The 13,039-nt window shown below is 43.7% G+C and overlaps 1 protein-coding gene across 7 annotated transcripts in view; it reads left to right on the top strand.

Moving 5' to 3' along the window:
• Positions 1 to 13,039, top strand: part of dab2ipb (DAB2 interacting protein b) — a 138,813-nt gene that overhangs the window by 62,958 nt on the left and 62,816 nt on the right. For all 7 annotated transcript variants that reach the window (XM_053410887.1, XM_053410889.1, XM_053410885.1 and 4 more), the window contains one exon: positions 4,895 to 5,013. In XM_053410887.1, the coding sequence (XP_053266862.1) occupies positions 4,895 to 5,013 (119 nt within the window). The remainder of the gene's footprint in view (positions 1 to 4,894; positions 5,014 to 13,039) is intronic.

Raw genomic sequence — 13,039 nt, 5'->3', positions numbered from 1 at the left:
TTAGCGATGACAAACCTCCTCTCACTCATCTCCCTCCAGTTAAACAGAGTTGCAGTGACATCTAAAGTACCCCTCCTAGGCCTTGAGCTAAATCTGTCAAAATGTTTTTCTCTCATGTTCTTTGCAGACTGGGTTCAGTGTCTGCACACACACACACACACACACACACATACACAAATGGATTCTACGTGCACACACACGCACATGCAAAAGCACATCCTTTGGTGCCTCTCAAAAACTATTTCTCACCAGCAGGCACGGACGAAAGCTAAACTCTTGGCAAAGCCTCATCTCCCATGACCAATTCAAAAATAGTAAAAGATTGCATACATTAAATATAAAAGTTATTATTTACTACTTTCTCTTTTTCCGGGCTTATTTAAAGAGCCGAAAAACAAACCTTATCTATGTCTGTCAGGTCCACGTCCCGCTGCCTGCACTAAAGCTGGCTGGATTGATTCTCAATAGTGACTTAGGTCCTTATCCAATCTCCCCCTGACTCCCCCCCCACCCCTTCTCAGATAATGGCAGGGGTCTAATTGGACAGGTATGTCTCTTGTTTTCATCAGCTTGTGCTCGAGGAGGACAAGAGAGCTTGATATGGGAGCGGGGAACACCCTGCTGATTGTCCAGGCACTGATTCTATCAGCCCCCCATTAAGGAAGCCTAGAATTGCCAAGCCAAGGGGAATAGAATTAACTTGTTGCAAGCATTTGCTTTAATTTCATAAAAAAAAAAAGACAAAAAATAGAGAGAAAAAAGCACAACGATAAAATTGAGCTGTCCTCTTGTTCTGACTTAATGGGCTTGGACAGGCTGGGATTACGATCAAGTATGCAAGGCTATTATGCAGACACGCACACACACACACACACACACACACACACAGATGCATGCGCAGATGTAACACATCTGCACTGTAAACAAGGTAACATAGTAAATATGAACAAACACATTATTTTCATTGCATTAATGTCCCTTCACAACCAGTCATAGGGTCTGTGAAAACCTGGATGCGTGTTGATTAAGTTTGTTCCATCCCCTCTTTCCTCCTAATTAGGTGTCAACCGTGGAAATGTGGAATAATTAAAGCGCTCATTCATATTCACAACAACACGTGACACTGTTATGCCCCCTGTGCGCAGGCTGTAATAGCCGTCATGCTGCTTTGTATTAGTATGTGTTTGCACCATGCAATGTAAAAGAAGTTGCAGCAAATTCTGTAATTTTTACACACCAATATCAGAAATTAATTGAGGCATCTCATCATATATTTATGGCTTTTATTCAATCATGCATTGATATTGAATTAGGTATTATTCAACCAAGCTTCACTGGGGAATTATAGTTCTCCTATGTGTCATTAACACATTTTTTCAACACACAATACAACAATGACATAATGTACGACGCCTCATTAGGTGTCAGTTTCCATTGTGTGCGCCGGCATCACCGGTCGTGCTGCTTTTAAGAACTGACAACGAGACATGGGAGTAGGGAGATGTCAAACTCTGTACATGAGTGTGTCAGCCGTCACTTTCCTGATTCCCAACGACCGATGTCATCTGCTAAAACGAGTGCTGATCACAAAATAAACCAACAGGGAGGATGAATTCTGCCCTCTGCAGCTGAGGCCCTGCTCTGCTGAGCGTCCTCGTTGCTCGTTTGCGGAACCTTTTCCCCTCGTTTTTGTTTCATTCTGCTGCTTATTTCTATCTGCCACCTCCACATTGTGCCCCACTTTTTCCATTTATCCTTCTCCTTTATCTCACACCCGCCTCCCCTGGCAGGAACTGGTCTCACCTCTATTTCCGTCCTCAGTCTCTCTTTTTATTTGTCTCCTCGCTTATTGTTCCTGTTGCTCTTCCTGTATGAGTAGGTGCCAAAGGCAAATTAAATGCAAAAACGTGCCGAGCCTCCTTTGGGGTTTCATCTGGTGTTAATACAGGCATCGATCATCCTTACTGACTGACTGTAAGTGGGGGAATTGGCTGTTCATATCTGCTGACCTTCTCCCTGCAAGAGCGTTGACAGGCAGATATGATTTCTCTTCACATGCACTTGTCGGGTGAAAAAGAGAACATTAAATACAATATAATCAAGAATAATTATAGGCCTGGGACTGGGTACCATTCTGGCTCTCTCATCTCTTCCTCCACCCACATTTTAGAGTCCATCCATCAGGGGAAGGAGAAAAGTAAAAAACACACAGAGAAGCCATCAGTCCACCTCGCCTACAGGGACGCATTTCTGTGGATGGGAAGCATTTTAATTTTGAGAGCTGTGAATATGCCAACAACAGCAGGCACAGACTCTCGAGGGGCTAAAGGGAAGAGGCAAGGAATTACGATGAATTTGGAGGGGATCGTGAGTGATGATATGCTGAAATGAGAAAAGGTGTGTGCCAGTGTTTGTGCATATGTTTGGGCGTGGGTGATTGTTCTACTTCATCACCATCGTTGCCATTAAAAATATCTTGCCTCTCCATGAATTCTCTTGTCATGTTGTTGAAGGAGGTAATCTGAGGTTGTGCTATATGCAGTCAAGGGAACAATAATCCCATTTCAAGTGCCATCTCATTTTTATCATTATTCAGAATGGCGCCTATGCTAATTTGTCCTCAGGCCAAAACGCTCAAATACATGTGTGGCGTTAATAATGGGTTTAAAGGGTGAAATGAAAGTTTGTTTCAGAAAGGGGCCCTGTCACTAACAGGTCTTTTTTAATAGCTTATAATTATAATGACTAAATCTGATCATTATCTATTATGTAGACAGTAGCCACTGATGATAATGATACATGAGCAGTTTGATTTGTCAAATTTTTTGTGACAATAACATAACATTTCAACCCATTTTTAATAAAAGATAATTAAAACCAAACTTACCTGACAAATGAGCACTTGAACAAACACCACTGTAATAAAAACTACATAAAATGTTTGAATGATTACTTAGACTTTTTAGTTTGGTCCATGTCCCATCCCCTAACATAGGGGAGGCCAGGTTTATGACCTGTACTGCAGCCAGCCACCAGGTGGTGATCAAGACGCTTTGGCTTCACTTTCGGGAAACTGTCATGTCATCCATCTTTACAGTCAGTCTATGATCTTTCCTGTTGGGAGAAAAACTCCCACAGCCTTTAAACTCTTTCAAACACAGTCTCGCTGTTTTAAGTTCGTCGTCTCTAAGCCTGAACTGAGTTATATTCACAGACTTTAGAAAGCTCCCCCAAGAGCCAGAAAAAAGATTATACAACTGCTTCTACAGGCTGAGGAGTCGTCCCCATGTCTACTAAACTGAACTTCATGTGCATGATCGATGGAGGATGCCTTAATTTATTCATTTTGTTCTTGTTTTTCAAAAATTTTCCCGAGCTGTCTCAACACCATATGAAATTTGCTGTAATATTTAGCAGATGCAAATAGCTCCTCGATTTCCTATGAGCATTGCATTGCGGAACAGCGCTGGAAATAAACAACACGCTGAAAAATCAAGATTTCTTTGGGAGAAAATGAAGTATTAACTGAGTATATGTCAGTTTTCAGTTTAGCATATGGTGTGAAACTGGGACACGGCTATTGATTCAGGACACACACACACACGCACCCACACACACACACACTAATGAAAGATCGACACCGCCATTGGCGTGAGCTTGAATATACCGACATTAGCTCGTCTTTGTTCCCTGCTCGGAGTGTTCTCCTGATGACAGGCGTCGTTCGTCAGGAGGCAGCGGCTTCCTCTGTGATCAGCCTGCAGCCTGTCTGGAAGTCACTCTCTAATTAAACCTACTCCATTGTTGCCCGGGGCGACCTATTCACACTGTAGGTGGTAATTATACAGGTCTGATGACGGCCTGGCGACGGCGGAAAGAGGTCTCATTTTTTGTCGCCGGTCACCTGTCTTGTGGAATTCATGTAATGGAATGACATATGGTTGAAGTCACTCGAGTTAAACGAGTGCCTTGACTGCACTCTTACCTTTTTTAGTCTATTGTTCAGCCTGTGAATCAACTGCCCTGTTGTTTGCTTGTAATTAAAGTTGCACCCGAGCCTGTTCGCTATCCACTCACTACTTTCTCCTGCACACTGTGCTCTGTCCTCTTCATGCTGCCCTCCGTACATTCTCCGTCAACTCTCGCCACCTTGGCTTCCTGGTCATTCTTTTCTCATTCCTCTTCTCGCTCCTCTCCTCCGTGATCTTCTTTGTCTGCATGGCCAAGGCGACCGGGGTCCAAAATAAACTTGCAGCATCCTGAGATTCCTGCACCACATCTCATTTTGGTTCATGTGCTCTCGCTCCTTATGCCAGCCGGCAGTTGCCATGGCGACGGCGAGGTGCTTGGGGGAGTGCGATTGCAGATGCTGGGAAGGAGTAAACACACAAACCCAGACAAAGGAGGAAAATGAGCAAACTAATAAAGGGGTGTATCCGCTGAATTAGTTTGTGAAAATAATTACAAAACACTGTATTCAGAGGTCACAAATACAGACACAATTAGCGCTGTTATTGTGCCAAAAGTATTTCCTACCGGCTTTTCTTCTGCTTGTGCTCTGTGGGAATCCTCTTTTAGTCATGGTCCTGTGTGTGAATGTGCTTGATGTTGCTAGAAGTTTTGAATTCAGGAAATATTATGCGTCTGACCTTGTCCTGGCTACTCTTGTGAACATGGCTCCCAGCCTGATATGAAAAATCTATACCCATTTGTTTCTCCATTTACTGCTCGTGACCTCGGCCTCAGCAAATTTAGGAATGCGGCAGGTAAACGTTGGTATTAATGTATTCTGTCCCGCTGCCAAGTTGAGCGCCAGTGATTGACGTCCCTGAGACTCTCCCCGCTGCACCTCGCAGTGACACCGCTGTTGACTGTCTTTGTCTCTCTCCATCAGGGGTTTCTGAGCCGGCGGCTGAAGGGCTCGATCAAACGCACCAAGAGTCAGCCCAAACTCGACCGCAACTCCAGCTTCAGACACATCCTCCCCGGCTTCAGGAGCGTCGACAATGACAGGTAGGGGTTCGCTGGGTGCAGCTTTGTTTTGCTCCATTGTTTGTCCGCCGCCTTCCATTCCGGTGCCTCGCTCCTCCTGATGGCCGGTTATTCAGGTCACAGTTGACGTTTTTGTGCTGCGTTGTCAGTATATTGTGAAAACCAGCAAATCCCGACTCTCCAATCTGTCACTTCTAATGCGTCTCGCTCTTTACTCTTGTTCTCTCTCAGAAACACATGACGAGTCTCCTCTCCTCTGTTCTATCACGGCTTGTCTCTGCAATATCAAGGTTGTAACCTACTTATGCTAAAGTAGGAGTCTTTTGCTTTGTCTGGCCATCTGGGCAAAGCAGTAGAATTAATATAAAAACTGGTCAGAATAGAATGTTTCCTCAAAGGGAAAAGTAGAAACTTTCAATAGGTTAGATTGTTGTGTGTTACTAACCAATAGCTTAAAAATGAATGCTCTAACCAAGCACATGTTATTCCTTCAGAAACGAATCAGATAACCAGAACATCCGTAGTTGGATTGGATGTTTTATTTAAACACACCACGTAAAGCATGCATGATAAATACATACAAGCAGCATGTTGGTATTTTGGCTCTATTAACAAATACCAGCTAATGCTGTTGTGGTGATTGACCTGAGATACAAGGCCTGTGGCTACAAACATTTCACTCTGTATGAATTATAAGTATTTAGACTTGAAGTGGATAGTGGATTTATCTTACTAGATATTTTGTTTACATGCAATTCTTGATCCCTTTTTCCTGGGCCTTATCGATTCCGAAGACAGAAACACAAATAAATAAAAAATATTTAACCTGAATAGAAATAGTTTCTCCATCCATCAATCCATCCATCTGTCCCACAAAGGAGTACCAGGGCCACTTAAAGATGTAATATTATTAGAATAATATTTGAAGCAATGTTTTAGTTTTTATGATTAAATAGTTTTTACTGATGAAAATTTTGACTTTATTCTCCAAATCTGTGCTATTTTTAATGGCCCTAACACTCGTCAGATACTTGCAACCTGCCTCTCCTATAATCCTCTCCATCCACTGCCTCAGTGTCTAAACAGTACAGATCTGGGTTGGGTCTCCTGCTGACGGCTCTACAGCACGTGATAGTGTTTAGCTTCAGGCTGTGATAATTGCCCATTTCTGATTGAGTCTCCTAATTTCCTCAGAAACTCGGCCACTTGGCAAACATTGACCCTCGCCTGACCATCTCAATTAGAATTCCAGACCAGGCTGCGTGGATCCGTAACCGCGCCGCCTGCTCACCCCTCTCTTTTCTTTATCGTGATTCCATCCTGAAGCGAGTAACAGCCATCATTCCCAGTGCCTATCTTTGTAGCACATCTGGAGATCAGCCAAGGTGTCCATCTGTGGTTTTAATTAATGAGAAGCTGCATTTGAAGAAATGTTCTGCTTTTTTTTCTGTGCCTCTCTTCTCTCTCTTAATGAGGCATTAACATCACTGTCAGGCTATCACAAGAGAGAACGCTACCAAGTGTTTAGCGTGGAACATGGCGAACTCTGCAGTCGTACAAAATGAGCTCATACCTCCTCTTCGTCCCGCTGTCTTTTCTCATTGTCTTGCCCATTTAAAAAAATGTTTTATCGCTTCTATCATTCCAGCTCCACCTCTTTCTGTCCATTTCCAACTCATCACTCTCCAATTTCAGCCCTCAGTTTCTCTATTTTTCAAACAGCGGAACGCTTTCCTAAGCTATCAGCATTTATGTTTCTCTCTTCGATAAAGTGCTCCGGGGAGACGGCAAATATCGGACAGGAAATTGGAATGTCCAGGGGGCGGCTTATCTCACCTGGTTTAACACACATGCACACACACCTCACTTACAAATGCACTACCTGACTCGTATTTAATGATCTCCATACACATGCGGTAGAGGAAGAGAGAAAAGCCATAGATATCATTTTGTGTGTACGTGTGTGTGCGAAAACAAGTGAGAAGGCATGTAAAGGATGCAGAACGAGAGAGTAATGTGCTGAGAGCGGGAGTCGGTGACGCTCCCTGGCAGCCTGGGAGCAGTCTCCCATCAGGGCAGAAGACCCAGCAGAAGAAGAAGACGGGCAAGGGAACTGGCAGAGGGAGAGAAGGGAAAAAAAAAAGAGACATGATGAGACAAGGTAGGGAGGAGGGAAGGAATCCTATACCCCGAAAACTCCCCGGTGTGCAGATGTTCGGCCTTGAATATGAAAGACGCAGTGGAGCGCTTAACAGCTCGAGCGCTGACCGCTGTTGTATCTCGCTGTACGGGAATAAAAGTTGCATGTATCTCAGTTTCATAATCATATTTGTTTTGCGCAGCATCGTGTGTTACGTGTCGATGCTCAGTGTGTGTGTGTATGTGTGTGTTTGCTGTGATGACATTGTTAGGCCTCGTGGCCTCAGGTGGTCTCAGGGGCGAGACCTACAGATGGGGAGCAGCTGGACGTCCAACATGAAATATTCATCTGTGTTAATCCGAGGCTGGACACCCACTGAACACTGCTTATCTACATAGCAAAGCAGAAACACAGCGACGCGTAGGCATGCACACCAGCACTGCACACAGAAAAAACAATGATTACATTATATTTGCATCATATTTTCAAGGTAACAGCAATTTAAGCTTATATTGTGGCAGTTGAGGCTTTTATTAGGTCATTTTTGTCCAGCGTGTATGGGTATTATGGGCGCAGGTCAGGTAAGGTCACATTAGCTGGTCTAGCTTCTTGATATTTTACACTTTACGTGCCTGTAATCTGGGAAAAATATCGGACTCAGGTCGGGTTCGGTCTCTGAAAACAGAATCCCTGTCGGATTCAGGTATCGCTCGGTTAGTTTTCTCCCTGGCTCAGTCGGGTTTGAATAGAAAATAGTGGCCCGAGCTGTACTCTATCCACTGTACACGTTTCAGTTGGTGGAATAACTGTGCACTTTCTTGCTTAAAAGATACTGATGAACAGAATGTTCGGCTTAAGGGCACTACCAACAGTTTCATGGATGCAGCTGTGGGATGAGTAATCTCTATAAACAGATTCTGTTCTTGTGAATATGTAAAATCGGAAAAAAAAAATTCGTAACGGAATATTTCTGGTTTCTGTTTTTTGTTTAATCAAACACAGGCTTTGGTGGCCCGCAGGTAAACAGTCTGTGTGCAAATTAACAGAAATGCCATTTGCTTCATGTATTTGCATTCATATACAGATGTTAATAGAGATGTCTATTTTTGTTTATGTGTCGAGCATTTTGTTAATGAGGTCGGCAAAAAAAAGATGGCAATACTAGTTACCAGCTAAAAGACTCACATACGCATTTGTCTTGTTGCTCTCATCTGCTCTGTGTGTTTATCTTGTATCGGAGATGATCTGACCCTCACTGGCTTCTGCTCGCCTCATCTGATCAACTCTGACCTAGACCGGACACACTGATGAATATCACAGTGGGTCGAACGTGTGGGCTTTTAGTATGGGTACACAGTGCACTATGCCATCTTATTGTAATGTTTTTCCAAAAGGAATCGGCAGATGATTTTCCAATGGACGTTTTTTCAGATACAAATTAATTAATCAAGATAAATAAGGCGTGTCTTGTCTTGGCCAGTCTCTATTTTAGTTTGTTTATAGAGAGGATATAGTTTTATTTAAAAAGCAGAACATGTACATACACATTTTGAGCTGTGTTCGATGTTTTTACTGGTGGAGTCCGTGTTTTTTCGTTGTATCATACACACCGTTGCTCATTCCCACCGCTGCTCCAACCCAATTCCACTGATTGCCAATTGGTGGCGGCAACATGCAAAGAAGCATCTCTGTGTGCCAATAGAGCAGTGAAGTGTGTTGGCAAGAAAACGTGAATAATCCAGTAGTATGTCATATTCAGTGCTGTTTCTCATCCTGTCTGTTCTCTGCTGCTGTCCTCCCCACAGCATCGTCCAAGCAAGAAAAGTTTTTTTTTTGTGTGTGTGTTTGTTTTCTGTGTGTGTTTGTATCCACACACATACACTCTCAGTATCTCTCTTTCTACCCCTCACAGACAGACAAACACACGCACACGCACACACACACCCCTACGTCCTATATCCTATTAAGACAGTAGCCACGCTCCATCTTCCTGTCCATCCAGTCCCTCACTGTGGGATCATGGGAACACTTGTTTGTCTGGATGTAGTTGCTAAAGGAGTAGTTTGATGTAACTGATGGTTTGTGATTATGTCTCCTCTGTATGCATATCTCTGTGGGTTTTTGTGTGTGAGTGTGTTCGCGCCTGCTTGAGTAACTGCAGCTCTCAGCACTGTGGGCACCGGTGACTCATGCGTCTTTATGGAACGGCTGCTTCAATAACACAGCAGGGAAGCCTTTTTTGCCGCCACTCTCAGACTTCAGCTCTGAATATCAGCAGATGGATAAAATGGCTGAACAGATTTGTTACATCAGTATTTCTCGTCCCGCTCCCTCTGTCTTGCACGTCACAGACAATCTGCTCAGCATATTCTTCAATTATGTTTGCGTTGCAGGGAGCATTATACTGCACACTGGGAGATATATGTTCGTCAGGGGCGTAATTACAGGGATGCACAGAGGATATGCCCCCCCCCCCCCCACCACACACACTTTTTCAGAAGGCAGTATTGGACGAATCAATCATGATTCTTGTGCAGGGAAATTATCTTTAATTTGCTGCTTGCTTTTCTCCAGGCTATAGTTTTATAAGAAACACATATTTTAATATTCATATTGCTTTGAGGTGCAGGAAAGATATCAGGGGCCTATTAGAGAACTTCCCATATCTGTAATGTGGTTTTATTCTGCACGTCCCCCCCTATGATGTAAGTCAATGTAGGGACTATTTTCTATTATAAGCATTTTTTTAGACATGAAAGGGACATATCAATCATAGTTAAAGCCAAAACCCTTTTGAGGATTTATGCTTGCCCCTAGTGCATGTGTCCCACCTTTGAAATATAAAGTCCACCTCTGATAGTTGGAGAGGCTCAAGGGGGATAATGGATGGACATAATAAAATGTCCAGATTTAGCCTGACCTATGGTTCTGAGAGAGTAAATAAACATCAGCCATGACCTGTAAGGACTATATATATTATTAGCCTTTGTTTACAAATAAAATTCAAACTGCATCCATTCATCCATTTTCTATATGGCTTATCCTGTGAGGCTCGCAGGGGGCTGGAATCCATCCCCAGCTGTCATAAGGTGAGAGGCGGGGTTCAGTCTTGACAGGTCGCCAGTGTATCTCAGGGCCAATATATATAGAGACAAACAACCATTCACTCAGCGACATGGCATGCCATTTTTGGGTGAAAGTAGCCTTTACTTTAAGTATCGAAGGGTTTTGATCATGGAAAGCGCTCACAAGGATATCTTCCGCTCACTGGGGTCTTGAGTATGAGTCCCATGAACTCTGTGTTGTCTTCCCTTGTATTGACAGTTGTAATGTAACGTTTTCAGAGACCATAAAAGTCAGTGAGGCACCAGCGTATAAGAAGCCTTCACTGCCTGTTACCGAATTCAAGAGCCCTTCATACAAACCTCCCTGTCATCTCTCCGTAAAGCTGCAGCAATGGGTGCCATGGTAATTGTTGCAAGAGAGAGAGAGAGAGAGAGAGAGAGAGAGAGAGAGAGAGAGAGAGAGAGAGAGAGAGAGAGAGAGAGAGAGAGAGAGAGAGAGAGAGAGAGAGAGAGAGAGAGATCCATACATACATAAATCCAATAAAGTGATGACATTTAGAGTTATTAAATTCTGTAAACATTCCCCTGGTGGTCCGACTGCAATATCCAACCTTTTTCTATTGCTCCCTCCCTTCTTCTGCGTTGTTTCTCCCCCTCCTCTTGCTCACTCCCTCATTCACTGACAGTCAATCCCAAAGTCTATTAACCCTTCTTTGTCCCTGCCTCTGTTTCTCTTTGACTCTCCTCTCGCTCTGGGTGTGTTTATTTCATCCGTCTCTCTCTCTCTCTTTCTCGCTCTCTCTCCGGTGCATTCCTGTTCCACTATCATTTGTCACGTTGGTCCTCTTATCTGCGTCTCTCAGTTATGTTAGGAGCTATTGTTTGGAGCCGCAGTTCACTGGTGGATTTACGCTACATTAAGCCCAGTCGAGTGCTCAGAGACTCGCCCCCCCCGAATCCCCTCTTCTCCTCTTCTCCTCTCCCTGCCCTCGCCGCTTCCTTTTCGTGCGACAGCCCCAGTGTTTCTCTTCCTTGACTCTTGTCTCTAACACATTTGTCATTATTTGCTTGCTCCCAACCCGTTTATATTATGTCTCTCTTTTGGGGAAAATGTCTCCTTTACCAACTTCTCGTGCTCCTTATTTCAGTCCCACTCCTCTAAAGCGGAGGGCCATGCAACACCCCTACAACACGCAATCATGCACAAATACAGACGCAATCTTTCTTTTCTTTCTAATTGGTTCATTATTTCTTCAATTAATTAATTCATTCGCTAATTCATATCATAGACTGCGTTTGAAAATATATTTCACAACTCCACATCCCTGTCTTGTAAAAACTGATTCAAATGTCCCAGATCCACAGGCTTTTGCACTTTTGACATCATGTGGAGCAAGAGGCAGTGCTGTGGTGATCAGGGTGAGGAGCGGCTGTATCGTGGTCCCATCAAAAATATACACTCGACCAATCGCGAGTCAGTCTCTGCTGTCATGCAAGTTACACGCCTTTTTTATAGCATCAAATCATTATTTAAAAACCCAAATTACTATTCAGTGTTTATCCTAATGATAGCCAGTGTACACAAACACACACACACACACACACACAGTATATGTGTACGTTGTCCAGAGAGGGATCGTACTTAATATTGACAACAATCAAATGTCCGATTTTTGTTGTTGTTGCTCATCTGGAGAAACACAACAGCAGTCCTTTCATTATGCTCGTTGCTGCAGTATAATTAGGCCGAGGAAGAGTGCATCCTCCTCCTCCTCCTCCTCCTCCTCCCCTCTTTTGGCATCTCTCCTCACTCCATCTCATTTGCAATGTATCAGCATTATTTGGTGAAGATGGATCAGAGCTCTCAGGGTATTAATGTGTTGCACAGAGCAGGTTCCACTTACTACTGTGCGTTATTGAGCTGCATCCCGTGCACATTCAATGAAGCCATCAATAACATCTCATGTAATGCCTCTAATTTGGTCATGATTACACAACTTCATAGCCTCATCTGTCTCTGTTGCTATATCTCCTAATGAGCATTTTATTAATTCAAGAGTGATGTGGGGTTGTTTTGGTGCTCAGGCAGAGTTGGGTGTTTTTTTTTTTATTACTTGAGAAAAGAAAGGTCATTTGGCAGCCTTAAAAAATAAACGTGCTCTTCATTTGCCTCAAGGACAGAGATGGCTCTTCAGTTTTGAGATTGTAGCACACAGACAGAAGAGTTGGTTTGTGAAAGAGTACAAACAAGTTCTGTCAATGGGCATCGACGGTTTAGACCCTCAAAGTGGTGCATTACCTGAGATAAAGCAGCTGAGGACACAGCCTTCATGGGCCGTGCAGAGTGGGAAGGCCGAACCCTGATATGATGGTTTGTTCTACGAATGATTCCCGCTATTTGTCTAACCAGCTTGTGCCACCTCACCGCTGTCGCATAGCAACATAGCTAAAGGTGAACACGGCGAGAAACTTTTAGTCGCCCCGCTAACGGTCGCACACCGTTAGCTGTCCGGTTGAGTTGAAGCCTGATACTTACATTTGAAAGCTTAAGCGTTGGACATCACGTCCCTTTACCGCCGCTATGATCGCTTTGGAAAAACAGTTCCAAAATCACAATGGATTCTGGGATAATCTCACCGAGGATGCTCAGGGTCGAAAGTACGCAATTGGTCTTCAACTGCAGCGATCCCAAGGATGCGTCCCCTGAATTGAGGCTACTCTCTACTCAGTGTTCTGAACGAGGCTTGTTTCAGTTACTGCTTGCGTTCAAGCACTCAGAAAATAGACCATCATCGTAAACTCAACGAAAATGATCCTCTCATGTACTGGAAAAGTGGATGCT

Source organism: Pleuronectes platessa, chromosome 19 (assembly GCF_947347685.1).
Source record: "Pleuronectes platessa chromosome 19, fPlePla1.1, whole genome shotgun sequence".
NCBI lineage: Eukaryota > Metazoa > Chordata > Actinopteri > Pleuronectiformes > Pleuronectidae > Pleuronectes > Pleuronectes platessa.
This window is presented reverse-complemented; position numbering and strand designations above follow the sequence as displayed.